Source organism: Pinus tabuliformis, chromosome 9 (assembly GCF_031772625.1).
Source record: "Pinus tabuliformis cultivar Carrire ecotype Pingquan chromosome 9, CPIR1, whole genome shotgun sequence".
In the NCBI taxonomy this organism is placed as follows: Eukaryota; Viridiplantae; Streptophyta; class Pinopsida; order Pinales; family Pinaceae; genus Pinus; species Pinus tabuliformis.
This window is the reverse complement of record NC_142307.1, coordinates 318516780-318534880: the sequence shown is the minus strand read 5'-3', so window position 1 is coordinate 318534880 and position 18101 is coordinate 318516780. Positions and strand designations below refer to the sequence as shown.

The 18101-nt window shown below is 37.5% G+C and overlaps 1 protein-coding gene across 1 annotated transcript; it reads left to right on the top strand.

Annotated features, from left to right (window-relative positions):
* Positions 1-6167: 6167 nt before the first annotated feature.
* LOC149148501 (early light-induced protein, chloroplastic-like) lies at positions 6168-7366 on the top strand. Its single transcript, XM_089438080.1, has 3 exons — positions 6168-6540; positions 6665-6742; positions 6832-7366. The coding sequence occupies exons 1-3, from the start codon at positions 6394-6396 to the stop codon at positions 7177-7179; spliced, it is 573 nt and encodes a 190-aa protein (XP_089294206.1). The 5' UTR covers positions 6168-6393; the 3' UTR covers positions 7180-7366.
* Positions 7367-18101: the final 10735 nt, after the last annotated feature.

Sequence of the window (18101 nt, the reverse complement as noted above, 5' to 3'; positions counted from 1 at the left end):
CTCCATTGAAATTGTGTAGATCTACCTCTCAATCACTACAGGAAAAGGTGACATGCTGAAATCACTTGAAAGGAGTCGAGGAGAAGGACCAAGGAACCGAGTAATGGAAAAGATCAAGGATGCATGTAAACTCTGTTAGATGCATGATCATCTTGAGGGTAAGTATGGTAAGTAAAGAACATCTTCTGAATTACACCTCTTAGTTGAGTTTGCAGGACTGCTAATCATTGTCATATCATCATGTCCATAGTAACGTACATGTGCACAAATACAAAAAGTCATCTCATATGTTTCTTCTACATGTCTTGCTTCTTTCCACTTGTTCGACCAAATGTTGTCTTCTGCATGTTGATTGTTATTTCATGCTTGTGACCTCGTTCTAGTGATGTTGAAGGTTATGTTAGAGTTGTGTTCAACACGTACACATCTATGACACTCACACACAATGTTGTATTAATTGTCACGTAAGTGTCATCGGGACCATTCAATGATCCATCACAAACATCATGCTTATCACTCGCACCATCAGTCAGTCACACTAAGTATGTGTTGTCTTGATGGTTTGATGCATCTTGTTGTCAAGTCATGTTGAGTGTGTGTTCGCAAGGTCATGTATGCACAAGTTCGCTCACTCGCACACTTAGTCATTCTGCTGAAGTTTTGATGAGCATATCACCCTCCAACAGTCGAACCCTCATTGAGCTTCATTACGTAGTGTTAGCACTCAGTGAACATGTACTGTCACCCAAAATTGCACAGAGCTTGAGGTTGTCTCTAGGTAGCTTGCACTACACAATCTTGGAATCGACCGAACTAACTATCACCCAGAACAACGCAGAAGTGTCCAACAAGCTATTTCAATCTATGTTGCCTTCAAGCTAATTAACCAACCCTCCTGCTAGTCAATGGGAGAGTTTGACCGGGTAGTAACCCTGTTACTCACTCCCCTCAAAAATTGCCCAAAAGTTGTAGACCTTTCCTGCTCCACTAACTGAGGAAACTGCATAGTCAGGGAAGACAAACACCTAATGCCCATCCATGTCTCCTCTCCAAAATTGTGCAGTTTTTCCAACCAGCCACCCAGTCAGCTGACCGACTTCTCACCAAGAAAACAATGCAGATTTCTGAGCAAGCCCCTCGGTAGCACAACATCTAGCTCAACTCAAAAAGTACATAAAGGTGCTCAGCAGGTCAGCCTCCCAGCTATTGCATAGTTTTTGTCTCCAAAAATCCCACAGCCCGCTGCCAACTCCCTTGAGGAATTGTGTAGTTTTTGTTGCCAAGCCTCATGCAGCCCACAATGATCTCCCTCTATAAATTGCGCAGATCTGTCCTCTAGCCGAGAAAGATCCCGCAGATAGTCACTGCTGATCTAGATTGTCCTCCTCTAACTCCTAGTGACCCCTGCACAATTTTCACCAATCGTGCCCAAAGCTCACATCCCAGCTTGAAACTTGCCTCGCCCAGTTTCGCAACCATGTCCTCTCTCCCGGTCACCTGCATCTGAAAGCTAACGACCATGCATCATAGTATAGTAGGAGTTTTATGGATTTGATTTCATCTCGCCATGAGTGATTGCAGATATAGGTACATGAATAGACATGACGTGATAACAAATGGGATGAACAACAAGAGTACATGCAAAAGGACGTGTTCACGAATGGATGAATGAATGATTCATGCAAGGAGATGTGTTCGTGTACTAGTGAACGGAGGAACAAATGTTGCATGTGAGGATATGTGTTCATGAACGGATGACCATATGAAGATTTGTTTGTAGACGGACGAACGAATGAACATGCCAAGAGATTTTTTCGCGAACGGACGAACACATCAAGCATGCCAAAGTATAAGCAAGGAGAAATGCGTACATGCAACATCAACCAAACTAAACGACCATCAAGGACTCCGCACACCTTGCCATGCAGAGGTGAAGCTGTGATACTCTAAGAGGACATCCATCACTCAGAAACACTGCAACTTGACATGTACACCACCGGTAGCATGAACATACCAGCACTCTCATGTCGATTTGTGTCATGAGTCTTGTCGGCCACATCACTACTCTAGGCAATACTATTGTAAATCAATGTAATGTAACGTGAATGTCCAAGAGTCCCACTTGTAATCTGAAGAGTCATGAAAGTCAAACAGTCATGAGGGAAGTGGAATAGTCACAAGGGTTAGTTCTACCCTTGGCTATAGATAGCCATCATTTTTACATGCACATGACTTTTTCACCTTGGCTCCTCCCACATAGCCTTGAGAGTCCTTAATCTTTTCTTTGAGGATTGAGTAGTGGCTCCAATGCCTCGCCTATGGGGTTAGTGATGTATGGTGTAATGATGTGTCTTCGGACTTTTGCTTAATTCCGAAGCCTGCTCACACGCCAGCCCATTTTCATGCATGTGTTGTAACTTTTTATAATAATTAATCTTGAACACTTGTAATACATGTTCCTTTAACCTGTGTTAAACAATTGAACTCATCCAGATATTCTAACACATATATTAATGAAAATGTGTTGTATAAGTTGTTAATGTTATCCTTCCAATGTTGGTTACCTTCCCGAACATTAGACAAAACCTTTCACGTAAACTTCTTATAATGACTGTCGTACTCGCAGGCACTGCCCTGCTAAGTGTTACACGTGCTATCTTCCATTATGTGTTGTGATTGTCACATCCGTGTGGATTTCTATTCAAGAAGTTGTGCATGTCTTGTTGTATTGTGTGTCTCTGACCAAGTTGGGACTTCCTTCCTTCCAATTGGAGACTCACTACCACCCTCTCTCTGCTGTGAAAAACCTTGACACAAGTAACAGTAGCACTCACCAGGCACGTGAACCTTGTTGTTCTTAGACAAAGTAGACCGCTCTCATGTGATGACAGGAAATAGCTAAGGCATATCTTTAACATAATGGAAACTAGGCCATCGTACCAGATGGAACTCCTACACCAAATGGTGTGAGGTCTAGTTGGGACATCATACTTGGCAGATCCCTTAATCTTGGCAGGTCCATCACCATCAACAAATGGGTAGCTCATATGAAATTGAAGAAAATACAAAGCACAAAGCCAAGAACAGGGAATAAAGATATTACCTGATATCGGAAGGTTATCATTTGTGGAGAACAAAAGAAAAAAAAAATCATGTGCCAACTAAGTTGTCCCAGTGGTTTCCAGACTTCAAATTTATAGCCCTTTCAAGATCTTCTACAGAAAATAGGCCCCGAAGAAGACAATTAAAATAAAATCTACAGGTAGCCAAGAAGGGTAACATAGAAAAATAAAATAAAACACTGGTTACACTTGATTGAGTGGCAATGAGTTGCAAGATAAAATCACTGCCACGCATCACTAAACCCCAAAAGGGATACACCACAGCACCCACCTAGTGACCTTCCTTGGCGGAGTTGTGAGTTTATGACACGCTTCAGAAAATTTTGACAAGGAACCAAATGGGAGGGATAAACAAGGTGAGGAGAGTTAGGATTATAAGAGGAAATCTCCACCATTTGATGCAAGGAAACCATCTCGACCATTCAAAAATCCAAACCTCTAATAGATCACAAGTAGGCCACATGCATTATGAGGATGTCGAACCCCGTACTTCACACACGAATGTCAATGGAAGCCAAGTGTGCCTTGTAATTTTTTCCAAGGCATCACATGTATAAGCATAGAGGGGAATGTATAAAATTAACCTTGTGGGAAGGTATTGATATTACGTAGGGAATCAAACCATAGAAATAACCCAAACCTCATTGTTACACCTAAGATAATTCAAGTGCCAAAGTTGAATATTTCCATTAAACAAGTCAAATCACTATTTGTGTTATTTTCCCAATTATTAATGTTCCTTAGTGTAAGCAAAAGAGGAATTAACAAGAAAATGATCACCATGGTTTTTCCATGAAAAAAAATGGATAAGCTAGGTTTATGAAAGACACCAAGTCACTAGATGCACGTAGGATTCCTAGTAGGAAAAATGGGAGAAGAGAGACAAAGAGAGAGTGAGTGGCAGGGAAGAATGAGTTGGCGAGTGAGGTGAGAAAGTGAAAGAGAGTTAAAAAGTGAGAGAGATAATGAAAGAGGGTGGAAAAGCGAGAGGAAGGGAGATATTTTTGTTTGACACTAGGAGGAAGAAAGAGACAAAGTTGGAGGGGGATGTTGTGAACGTGTGTGTCTATGAGAGAGAGAGATAGATTATGCCAATGAGTGAGAGTTGAGGGAGGGGAGAGAAAGAAAGAGAGTGAGAGAGGGGAATATAGTGAAGGGGGGGAGAGAAAGAGTGAGAGATAGTGAGATGACATGGGGGGAAGAGAATTAGAGATGTAGGAGGGAGTGAGTGAGATACAGAGTGAGGGATGGATATCTAGAGAAGGATAAAGGGGGGGGGGGGGGAGAGAGAGAGAGAGAGAGAGAGAGAGAGAGAGAGAGAGAGAGAGAGAGAGAGAGAGAATGCAGAGTGATAGGAAGAAGGAGTGAGAGATAGATAGATAGATAGAGATGTAGAGAGGGAGAGGGAAAAAAGAGAAAAGGAGAGTGGGGGGTGTGAGATAGAAATATGATTTCTAACAAATAAGTTTCATCCCATAAATGAGCTAGCCTAACTGGTGCTCAATGTCTAACCAAATATAGTGAGTAAAAGAGTAATACAAGAATAAATGTGAATTTGACTATTCAAAACATTTACAAAAATATCATAAGCTTAGCACCTACTTACTACTAAGCTACATTTTGTCTCAAGTCAAGAAATTAATTTTTATAAATAACAAAAAAAATTAATTATTTTTAACAACACTTTAATCTTCCACATCTTATGCCACCATTTAGTGGCACTAATGCCCTCACTCAACAATATTATTCCAAATAGAGTCCCCCCGACTTGTTGAAATATAAAACTAACTCTTTACATCCTTTAATCAAGTGAACATATGCCTTTCTCAACTTTATTGAGAATTGGGACTAGTATTGATGCTAATTGGCATGCCAACCTTGGAAACATATAGTTATGCTATCATAAGAAACTACTTGAGTGAGTGTATAGAGACCAATTCTTGGAGGTAAGACACAAGACTATTAGGGAGTAAGGTACTTTCACTACAACTCTTAATAGCATCTGCCTAAACTCACACATGTGAACTTGAGCCAACATTCCAAGCCAAGACCAGGCCTATTATAAGACATGAAGGTATAATAGCACTCCATTAGTTGGAGACATTATGATAGACTTTTTCTATCTAAAAATCCAATCCATATTTAAATAGAGGAATATTATGTATAAAACAACTCTAAACATTATCATTGTTCAAGAAACTGTCAAAAAAATTATAAAAAAATTGTCAAAATTTTTGTAACCAAAACTTATAAAAAAACCAAAATAATTTTTTTATTCTTATAATAGAACTTTTCCTTACTTAAACATATCTATATCTATACATATATGAGAAATTAAAATTAAAAAATTATTTTAAATTACCCCTTAATAATTTGTATAATAGAACAAATTTATAAAATAATATTAATAAAATTTAAAAAACAATAGAAATATAGTATTGCATAAATAGTAATTAGTTTCTAAGAATCTGAACATTTAAAACCAAATCATTTTGAAAATTAATATCATTTACATTTCTAAATAATTTATAAATTTTAACAATTTGATATATTAGTGGAATCTTCAAATATTTTTAAAATCTAAAAATATATAATTAACATTTTATCTAATGACATATAAATAATGATGCTTTATTAATATGCATTTTATATCAAACTTAAATTTTAAACTTGTGTTAATTTTTTTAAATTTCTATAAATATAGATAACCATTTTGTGAACGTGTTTAGAATTATAAAATCTTTCTTCGTCTCATTTTACATTGAGTACGGCTATTAGGATATTAATATTATGTTTGAAACTAGTGCATAAAACTGATCCCATTTGTTCCTCGATTCTGGAAGGTCGTAGAACTGATCTCTGTAACGCAAACGCAAATATCACCTTTGTCCTCAATTATCATCCTCCCAACGCGGTCATTCGAGGATCTACGTCTCTATACTTGTATCCAACCACGTGGAAACATATTCTGACGAACAGAAACCTCGACTTGGTGCGAGGGTTTCCGTTCAATTAAGTCATCCAGAATTTTCCTGATAGCCTCACTCCATTACAGCCCTGCAGCTTCAACAAACAGCCCCGCAACCTCGACCCCATTATATATAGGTATCACAACAAACAGCCTTGCAACCTCAACCCCATTATTAATTACTTACTTCATCGATTCTATATTAATTAGTTACTTCATCCATTCACTGTCTCGCTGTTGCCGGAGTATTCATATAAATTGGATTTGTTCTCATACCAAACATTCATTTATTATTATACTGCAATGGCCGCTGTGAACGCATCATTGATGGCCATGAAGGGAACAACCCTCCAACAATGGAGGCCAGCGGAGAGGTTAACAGGTTTTTGTGAAACCAGAAATACCGTTATGCCAGTCTCCAGGGGCCTTCGAGTGAAGTGTATGGCAGAGGTAACTATAAGTACCCAATATCGTTGTTGTTTCTGTATAAGATGAACTTAATTATATGCTGAACAGCAGTACCGTATGTCATGGAGTTGACAATATCGTTTGGGTTCTTCAATTAAATTTGCAGGCAGATCCGCAGCCAAAGGAATCTGGCACGGCCTCCACTCAGTCTACAATCCCACTTTCTCCTCGCCCTCCTAAAAAGGTAAGCTTGTTGGAGCTCATTTTTTCATACAATAAGCGAACTAGTATTCATGTGATCATGCGCTGAAATAAATCGCTCCGTTAATGCAGGTTAGCACCAAGTTTGGGGACGTTTTTGCTTTCGGTGGGCCTGCACCAGAGACCATAAATGGGAGACTAGCAATGCTCGGATTCGTCTCAGCTCTGGGGGTGGAGATTGCTAGTGGCAGGGACCTCTTCTCTCAGCTCGCCAGCGGAGGAGTTCCACTGTTTCTTGGAAGCGCGATTCTTCTGTCAGTTGCTTCTCTGATACCCATGCTCAAGGGAGTCTCCACAGAGAGCAAATCACAAGCAATAATGTCTGCTGGAGCGGAGATGTGGAATGGGCGTTTTGCCATGATTGGCCTCACTGCCTTGGCCTTAACGGAATACTTGAAAGGAGGTCCTCTCCTCTCTTGATCATCATCACCTCAGACTTCCTTCAGTGTATGATGTAGTCATACCCAAGTTGTATTTGCTCTGCTTTCAAGGCAAACACTGTAACAATTTTTTCGGCGAATAGTATCATATTTGAGGGTTATCTCTCTCTTTGATTAAATCTTTACTTCATTAAAATATAAGACGGTTTCCATCTTTGCATTATTAAGTATACTCCTAGGAGTACTACACTATTTTGTAATGTATTTCTTGAATATTCTTGCAGGAAGAAGCCTGTGAAAAAGCAGCAATTCCATTATTGATAAATTTACCGAGAAAGAAAATCAATCGCCCAACAAATAATTCAACCTCAACCTCGTGGACAATGACAAATTAACATCTACTAGATGTGCACTTCTAATGATTCCACGGGGATTGGTGCGAGGTCAAATCATTCCTTACCACATAGTCGTGCAATAATTTCTCTGCATATCCGTTCTCTGCATATTAGTTTTCCGAAAGTGATGATTTTGTTTGTATGCGATGTGGTCTCTATCAAAATAAAATCTTGGAATCTTGATAGCGTTGTTACGTACTTCGCTTCCACTTGTCACTAGCACCAAAATATCAAGCTAATTTTTTCTATTAAAGGTGTTAACCGTAAGGCTGTTTTTTTCACATTTATTTTTTGTGGACGACGTGATAATCTTTTGGGAAGGCATTGTTTTTTAATGCAGAGCTTTAATCATCATATTTTTTTGTGTTTTCTATTATGCTAGATCAATCATCAAAAGCTTTTTTTTTTTTGCCTTAATAACATTTCAGACTCGATCAACACTTTTATTGCTTCCAGTTTCCCTTTCTAAATGGTATCAGTTGAACATGGATTTTACTATCTCAACTATCAACATGGATTTTACTATCTCAACTATCATCTGAAGTTCAATTTCTATTCCTGGGAGGATGGTTCTTGGTTAATTAAAAAAGTTGAAAAGAAAATTAGCAATTGGTGTTATAAGTGTCTCTCTATAGGTGGCATGATGACCTTAGTCAAAGCAATCTTTGAGAACATTCCTATATATTAGTTTCCACTATCTAAGATTGCAAAATCCGCCATTTAGAAAAAACAGTTAGAGTTTGTTTTATTTCCATTGCACTTGTAAGAAACAATGGGTGAGAAATGGGTGAGAATGCATTTCGCAGCCCAAAAATTGTTAGGGATGGGGATTCAAAAATTTACGTTTGTTTGGAATTGTTCTAGCCATGAAGAGATTCTAGAGGACCATGAGAGACTCGAGCATTTAGTGTCACACCATTGTGGATAAGTATTTTAATAACATGTCATCCTACAAGTGTTTGGGGCCTTTCAATCAAACCAAATATCTTGTTGGTTCGAATATCTTGAGAGGCTTGGTAGAGGACCTTCCCTAGATTCATAGAGGAATTCCTTGGAGAGTTGGAAATGGATAGTTGGTCACTCTTAGAAAGGACTTCTTTATAGGTGGTTCTTCTTAGGATTGTTTATCACAGGCACTAATTGCTTGTCTCAATGCGTAGGGCATCTCTCAGCTTTGTCATGTCTCCTTGTCCCCCTACCTCATACCACCCCTTGGTGGTTGGAAACAATCTTGGACCTTAGGGTTGGAGGACCCTTTGGACTCAAAATGGGTATCATTCATCAAGCACCTGGAGTCAAATGGTATATTATTGAAGCATCAATAGGATTCCTTAGTTTGGAGATGGAACACCCTCACTGGCCATATCACTATCAAACTGGTGTACCATTCAATCTCAACCTCTTTCTTGGAGCCCATGGTCAGTTCGTGGACTAGGGAAATCTCAAAATGGTCAATTCTGCCAAAATTGAGATGCTTCATTTGGCTCTCCCTAAAAAATCATATCTTAGCATGCGATAACTTAATTCGAAGGGTTCTCAATGGTCCTAATATGTGTTGCTTATTGCATATAGATGTTGAATGAGTTGATCATCTATTTTTCCAGTGTGCATATTCAAGATCACTATGGGAGGCTTTATTAGCTTCACTCCAAATATTATATTTTGGTCCCCTCTCCTTCCTAGATGTATGTTTGCAGTGGTAGGATAGTAAGATGGGCTTGTGGTATCTTGAAGGTTTGTAACCATCTCACTTTTGAGGGGTGATCCATCAAACTCCCGTGTATTATGTCTTAGATTTTAGGATTCTTTATGGATTACTCTAGGCCTTTGTGTCCTAAGAGGACCCATCCCTTCTATTATCTATCCAGCCCACTCTCTAATAGTGTGGTGGTTTTCTTTGATGGAGCCTCATAGGACGACCCTCATGGAGGGGGGCACTTCTTTTGGTTCCACGAAACTTTTCTTATCGCATTTGAAACAATTTTTAATTGGCTTCAAATGCAAAAGCTAAAAATGTTGCCTCCTCGGAACTAATGCAAGTTGTTGCCTCCTTAAATATTTTATCTTCACAGGTAATTAGTAATTCAATATGTGTTATTCATTGGCTTGTTGAGAGAAATTGAATTCATGCTCTTAATCTATAGTACTAGATGGAGCACAAAACTCCATTTCCAACTCCTTTTTTTCCAACACATTTTTAGGGATTAAGACCATCAAGTTGATCACCTATCCGAAAAGCTCGCACCATGACAATGGGGCACATCTTTTTAGAGTAGATACAAGGAGCTTAGGTGTTATGTTAAGGAAAATTTTGTCTCTCACATGGCCAACTAGTCTAGATGGATTAGCTTTGGAAACATTTGCTTCTATACTCTTTTGTTACACTTTGCAGGGCTTGTGTGAGAATTTTATCTACTACTATGAACTACAATTTTTTATTACATTTTTTGTATCTAAATCGACATATGTTTCATCAAATATCATATGTTTCCTTTTGTATGGATATCAGTTTACACTTTGTATTAACTACGTTTTTGTGAGGTTTATACTTCAGAAATTGTGCTTAATGTCTACTCATTGTGCTCTAGGATGTTGTTATTTGTGTGTGGGCATCACATGTTACTGTAATCCTTTTTTTTGTTAATAGGAAAAGGATTTTTTTTTTCTCCCATGGAAAAAATAATAGCTAGAATTTAAAATTGATGTCAACTTTATTGATTTTATGTTAACTTGGAGCATTCATGTTGAAAATTGAAAATTTCAAGCTTCTAACTCTTCAAGAGAGGTGTCATCGGTTGAAAGTTCTATTAACAAAATTCCAAGTTCCTTTGTGTTTAAAAGCTCTCTTGAATATTTCCAACACATATTCAAGCAACACTACAAAATCATTTATTCACTTCGATGACATGCACACTCTCAGCTCAAAATATTATTAGGCTACATATGAATAGTTTCTAGTTTCCAGTTCAGGTTTTTCTGATTATGATCATAAGCATGACTATTTCGAATAGGATTTTTAGAATTTTAATTTAATTATTAATAATTATTATATAGATGGTCGGGGGAATATTTTAGAATATTTTTAGTAATATACATAAATCAAAGTTTGAGATTTATTTATCCGTAGATTTTAAGAGAAAGCATATCAGAGCCAATCAACAAACGATGCAACAAACAAGAATACTTCCTCAAGAAAGAAAATAAAGAACACATTCATTCACCAAGTACACAAATCATTTCCATGGTCATTGTTATTTGTCCCCTGAATTTGGACATAAACTTGTTGAATATAAACTATATGCAAAAAAAGGCACAAAAAGCCACACACAAGCTCAGCCGTACCTGGGTCAAATAAGGTGTTATTTATGTCACAACCTTGGACACAAATACAATGACTGCATGTTGCTAGATACCCTAAATAATCCTAAATAGATGATGGAAGCAAATCAAAGAAGTCTAGACTCTGAATAAAAAAATGTAGGCAATAGAAAGAAACCAAGTATGGAAGAAGAACAATAAAGAACAATTAGTAACATAGCTTAGTTTCAGGGGGAGATTCTCTAGGAGGAAAAGTGGTCCTTCAGTCATTAGCGCAATCCCAGGGGGAGATTGGCAACATCATGAGGACAAACTTGCTACATTAAGCATTTTATAGCATCCTTGGTTGGGAAGTTGGCATTAAAGAGCAAGTTTTGTTTGCAGATTCTCTTTTACTTCAAAATCCAAACCTGCAATACCTGCACAATATGTCAAAGGAATGAGTGTAATATATATATGTCAAAGGAATGAGTGTAATATATTTAATGAAGCACAGATAGAATGAGTGTAATATATTTAATGAAGCACAGATATATGAATATTTAGTACTGAATACAATTTATAATTCAAATAAAGAATGGCAAGCAACTGCAATGGGATTTTGATCTTGAATCAAATTATATTTTCTCTCAATTTTCCATAATGGACGCATCTTCTACATAGTAACTGTCCTAAAAATGGGAGCAATAAAGATTTCTCTTGGATACCATGTGCCTCTCATGGAAAGGATGATAGTGTCTTCAAAGGAACACAACAGTCAAAGTGTACACAGAAGGACTTACTGGAGAGATTCCATCCACATTCAAAAAAACTACATCAAATGACATTACCATGGGAATCTAATAATCTATTCACAGGAGGATCAGATTACGTCCAATGCACTTTCTCTAGCAATGAAATAACTCCACTTTGGACAGAAAGGTTTAACAAATTTTTAATTTGAAAAGTGGGTCAAAAGACGTTGAATCGGGTTCATTGGATGGATCTCATACTGCTAACTTTGAGCTAATACTAAAATTGATCAGGAAAACAAAGAAAATACAAGAGTTAGTTTCTTGCGTGATTTTCCAAGTGGAGAAAGTCTCTCGGCTGAAGCTGAGTCAGAAAATGAGTCATTCTTAACTTATAAACATATGGTGCAAAGAAAAAGGAAGACGATTTCTGCAACAATGTATACCTAAGGACTTGAGGAATCCTATTGCATGTCAGAAAATGTGTCTCGACGTCGAGTAATGACAAGAAGTGATGTGCATAAGAAAAATGCTACTACAATGATGAAAGATGACAATCAAGAATGGATTGAAGACTTTAATAAGAGAATAATTAAAAGAGAAGTATAATCACAACTTTCTGATCAAGATACTTTTGAAAATTCGATGGAATAATTTGAGAAGGAATTTGCTCGAGTTTCAACAGAGAACCATATTGTGCTTCCTTTGAGGGATCCGTTGAAGGACTCCAAGGAAAACAAGAGCTCAGATTTTGCATGCCACTATGATTGAGAGGAGCCACTGCAGATAAATTGTGTCACTACACCGATCGACTGAGGATCCGTGTAGACAAGGAAATCCGATGGTCATTTCAGAGAGCTGGAGATCTAGCTATTGCAGATCACTGCTACGTGAGGTGATTTGCTGCCGGATCATCGTGGAGGAGATCTCTGTGAAATGGAGTTGAATCCAATTCTTTGGATTGCATGCCCAGATTATCGATTGAGGAGGAGGCTGCATGACTTCCGAGGAGTAGGGTAGGAGACCGGTGGTAGCAGAGAAGAAATCAGAGAGAAGCTGCTTGTGTGAAATCCATGGAGGTAGATTTCACTTCAATCCTCAGCATGAGTAGAGAAGAAGAAATCGGCCTGCCCAGGCAGAGCTTTGCAAACCTCGGAGTCCCAAACCATTTGGATTCTCTTCTTCAGCCTCACTACTCTGCATTGAATTCAGTTCTGCCTATGGATTGAGGGATAATCTATCGGCATTCTTCATTTTTTTAATCCTTCTTCTCTTGTCTAGCAGATCTGCAATTACAACTTTATCACTCAAACATCATTGCGTTGATTAGTTTTGATTAGATTTTAATTTGTCTCACTTGGGTTCCATTTATCTTCCCGGTTCTATTGTTTTAGCCCAACCCTAAAAGTTTTCACAGCGGATATGGTTATGGATTTCGCATTTTTTTTGTTAATTCCTTTTTTCTGGACCAGATGGAATGTGAAAGGAATTTGAAGTTTGGTATGGGGCTCTTTATTCAAGTTTTTTTATTAAAGAATTCAAGTTTTTTAATTAACGAAGAGGAGGGGTTCTTCATTTGATAAAGGGGGTGGTTAATTTTCTTTTTAAAAGGAAGAAATTGAAGTGATCCTTTCAAGTATTTGGAGGATTTGGGTTTAGTTTTTATTTTGGATCAGTTATGTGGCAGTTTTTTTTAGAAGATCCGGGGTTGTTTTTTTAATTGTTGGTGTTGAAAGTTTTTTTATTCATTTAAAATGAATAATCAGTTAATAGAAGCTTACCCAATGAAAACAAAAATTTGGATGGATCCAATTAGTTTGGTTGGAAATTCAAGCTGCAAACCCTACTTGAGGGACACAATACATGGACGATTGTGAATAATGATAAGGTGAAGCCAAACCTCATTGCAGGAGGAACAACAACAACAATCCAAGACTAGGACAAGCGGGAGACTAAGGTGAGAATTCTTCTAAAATTGTCAGTCAATGATTGCATTATTGCCTAGAGATCTGGAAGACCCTCAAGGATCTCTATGAGGTCAAGAACACCAATCGATTGTTGTTCTTGAAGAGAAGGATTCTCTCCATCAAGATGGAGGAGAATGAGATAGTTGTAGCATTCATTTCGCAGATCAAGGAGCTCAAGAACAAGTTGGGTGACATCGCTGAAGCTGTGTCAGATACAGATTTGGTCTTGATTACCATGAATGGTATGATTGACGAGTATCAGATGATAACTGGATTGAATGCAAGAGAAAAATCCCCTGTGTTTGAAGAATTGATAGGGATCCTCATGCAAGAGGAGGAAAGGAGACTGACTCATAAATCTCAGAGTTTAGATCTGGCCTTAATGTCGGAGAAGAAGCCCTTCAGAGGAAAGCCAAATGCACCACAGAAGAGCAGTGCAACCCCACAAAGAAATATTCCCCCACCTCAAGGTACATCTTTCAATAGAAATGACTCCGCGACCAAATGTTTTTATTGTGGTAGAACTCGCCATATAGCTAGATATTGCATGAAAAAGAAGTTTGATGAAGGTCATAAGGGACAGAAGCAACATGCATGTCATTTTGCTTGAGGAACTGAATCAAAACATCAGACTATTCATATTTGACTTTGTGCTTTCGGCTAAGGAGGATGAAGCAGATACCTGATTTGTCAACTCAAGTGTATCCATCCACATGACATGGAACAAATAGTGGTTTGAAGACTTCAAAGAAACAATAGTGGAGCAAACATCTATCTTGGCGATGATAGAGGGTACCAAATCAAAGGTTATGGTAATATTCATGTTGTTTTGCCTGATGGAAATATTAGACATATCCATAATGTGATTTATGTACCGCAGATAAAAAAGAATATGATATATGTTTCTATTATAACTGATCACAATCTCGAGGTAGAGTTTTATAAATCATATTGTGTGATTAAAGACCTGTTGGATTGTATGAAGCCTATTGCATTAGGTATTCGTGTGGGAGGATTATACAAGAAAAATGTCAAAAGCACACCATATCAGGGGTTGACATCATCTCCCATGGCTACAGTGGACTTATGCTATCAAAGGTTTAGCCATATTAACTTCAATGATCTACTGCTTTTAAAGAAAAAAGGTATGGTCAAACGTCTTCCTATTTTAAAATCTGCTCATATTGATTGTGATGCATGTGCACTAGGAAAGTTCCACAGAGATGAATTTCCTGTGAATCCTGATAGCACGAAGAGAGATATACTCGAGCTAGTACACAAAGACCTATGCGGGCCTATATAGACAAGATTGTCAGGTGGTGCATACAATTTATTATTTTTTATTGATGACTGCACTAGATTTACTTGGGTGTATTTCCTTAGGAAGAAGAGCAACACTTTTGAATACTTCAAGGAGTTCAGAAGTATGGCTGAAAAGCATACATGTAAAAACATCAGGATTCTCTGCTTGGATAAAGGGGGAGAGTACCGGAAAGCCTGTGTACTGAAATACTACAAAGATAATGGGATACAACAATAGTTTACAGTACCCCACACTCCTCAAAAAATAGGGTTGCAGAGAGGAAGAATAGAACCCTTGTGGAGTGTGCTCGCAGTATGTTAAAAGGTAAGAATCTTTCTAATGATTTTGGACTAAAGTGATTAATACTATAGTATATCTAAAGAATAGGAGTCCAACAAGAAGTTTAGATTTTAAAACTTCTTTTGAACCTTTATTTGGTTATAAGCCCATAGTTAAGCATTTGAGAGTTTATGGCAGTAAAGCCTTTGCCCATGTTCCAAAGGAAGATAGAAAGAAATTGGATTCAAAGGCCATCAAATGTATTACTATTGGGTATTGTACAAAATTTAAGGCTTACAAACTATTTAATCCCTCTACTCATAAACTTTTTGCAAGTAGAGATGTAGTGTTTCATGAGCAAGTTAATGATGGAACCCATGAGAGTGCTAATGAGGAATGGCACGTGCCCTTGCTGGTGGAATAAGGAAGTGATGAATTAGGTGAAAAAAATGAGCAGATGCAGCAGTATTAGTAGCAGTAGGAAGGGAAAGAAGATGATGTAGTTGTCAAGCCAAGTCTAGAAAATGATGATTAGGCAAGGTTTCAAGCTTCCCCACCACTGAGGAGATCAGGTAGGAAAGCTCAGTTGCCAACAAGATATAGGGAAAATTCTTTTATAACTAGTATGATGAATTGTTGAACCCTCTAGTTATAAAGAAGCCACTCAATATAATCACTGGAGGGATGTTATGGAAGAGGAATTGAATCAATTCTCAAAAACAAAACTCGGGATTTAGTTAAACTACCTAAAGAAAAACAACCCCTAGCATGCAAATGGATGTATAAGCCTAAATTTAAAGCAAATGGGAGCATAGATAAGTATAAAGCTAGGGTGATTGCAAAGGAGTATTCACAACAAGAAGGCATAGATTATGAGGAAACATGTGTCCCTGTAGCTAAACTTAACACAATTAGAATGATAATTGCTTTAGCTACCAAACACCATTGGATGATTCACGAGCTAGATGTTAAATCTGCATTTTTAAATGCGGACTTAAAAGAAGAATTCTACTTAGTGAAACCTGAGGGGTTTGTCAAACATGGTGAAGAACATTTAGTTTTGCAGGTTTAGGAAAGCACTGTATGGACTGAAACAGGCACCCAGGTCACGATATGACAAAATTGATTCATCTTTCTTACTGCATGGTTATAAAAGAAGCAAGAATGACCCTAATCTTTATACCGTGTTTGATAAAGAGGGAAGGATTGTTTTGATTTCTTTATATGTAGATGATCTAATCATTATAGGGAATGTTGATAATCTCATTAAAGAAATCAAGGAGCAGATGTCACAAGTCTTTGAGATGAAAGACCTTAGAGAGCTACATTACTGTTTGGGTTTGGATGTCTCGAGGGATTCTGGACAAACTTTTCTGTCACAGAGTAAGTATGTCAGGAGCTTACTGGAAAAGTTCAGAATGGATTAGTGCAAAGCTGCAGTAGTACCTTTACAACAGAATATAAAACTTCAGAATGATGATGGATCTAAGGAGGCAGATGCAACATTGTATAGACAGCTGGTTGGGAGTCTAATCTACTTGACTATGACTAGGCCTGATTTGGCTTATGTAGTTAGTGCATTGAGCCAATTTATGTCAAAGCCCCTTGAGAGCCATTGGGTTGCAGCAAAAGGTGTTTTAAGGTATCTCCACGGAACCTTAGATTTTGGTATTGTTTATACTTGTTCGTGTGATGTTAGATTTGCAGGTTTTTCAGACTCCGATTGGGCTGGAAATGTAGATGACAGACGATCCATAACATGCTATGCATTCAGCATTGGATATGAGATCATTACACAGAGCAACAAAAAGCAGAACACAGTATCCTTGTCTTCTGCAGAAGCTAAATATCAAGCTATATGTGCAGCGACATGTGAAGCAATTTGGTTGAGGAGACTTCTCCTTGATGATGGAGAAGAATAGAAGGTTTCAACAGTGATCATGTGCAACAACCGGAGCTCCATCAGACTTGAAAATAACCGAGTATTCCATAAGAACACAAACATATCGATACATAGTTTCATTTTGTCAGGGAGAAAGTTCAGTTAAAAGAAATCCATATTGAATATTATAATAGTTGTGACAATTCTGCTGATATTTTTACCAAACCTTTTGGTAGAATCAAATTTGAGTTGTTTAGGGAAGTGTTAGGCATATCTGTGAATCCATTTCTCCATTAAGGGGGAGTGTTGAGATTAATGTAGAACTAGCTTAATAGAGTAACAGTTGAAACCGAAACCTAGCTTAAGATTATGTTCCTTATTTCTAGGAGTCTGTCCAACTTCCCTAAATGTGTGTTTGTTATATTTATTCCTCTTGTAATGAATGGAGGTAGAGTGTGTTCTACAGAGGCAGTCTTACAGGTGTTGTTTCACACCTGTAAGCCAATTGATTTAACAAAAGTTTGATTTGTATTTTGAGAGCGGAGTTATTTCATGTGCTCGGTAGACATATAGGATGATTTAAAAGATTACTCTTCATCCTTGGGTGCCTTCAGTAAGACCCAAGAAGGAAGCTCATAATTAGTCTCAAACTCAATGTATACAATTATGTGCATTGACGTACAGATATCTAGGGTTACAAACATCAAACTAGTGGGACTGCTAATAATGTTTTCAAAATATTATGATAATTTGTAGATTCACTATGGTGTCATCTTTCAATGCATTGGAAAAACATCGACAATATTCATACACAACATAAGAACATTACATATTTTGTAGCCATATCATATTATAGTGGATATAATATGGCAGCATTAATATCTCGTGTCCCCATTTAGTCCAATTTGTTTATGCCTTGCATACATGACTATGAATGGGGCTTTAAATATTTTTTGCATACATGACTATGAATGGGGCTTTAAATATTTTTTGTTGCATGCATTGGTAACAACATCAACATTATATGAACTGCACAAAAAAACTGATATTCATGGGATGATTTCCTTGCATCAATATTAAAATGTGA

Excerpts from the sequence above, each read along its gene's own strand:
- LOC149148501 (XM_089438080.1), top strand. The coding sequence starts at position 6,394 with ATGGCCGCTGTGAACGCATCATTGATGGCCATGAAGGGAACAACCCTC. Across the intron at positions 6,541-6,664 it reads GAGTGAAGTGTATGGCAGAG|GCAGATCCGCAGCCAAAGGA; the intron begins GTAACTATAAGT and ends TTAAATTTGCAG. Across the intron at positions 6,743-6,831 it reads CTCCTCGCCCTCCTAAAAAG|GTTAGCACCAAGTTTGGGGA; the intron begins GTAAGCTTGTTG and ends CCGTTAATGCAG.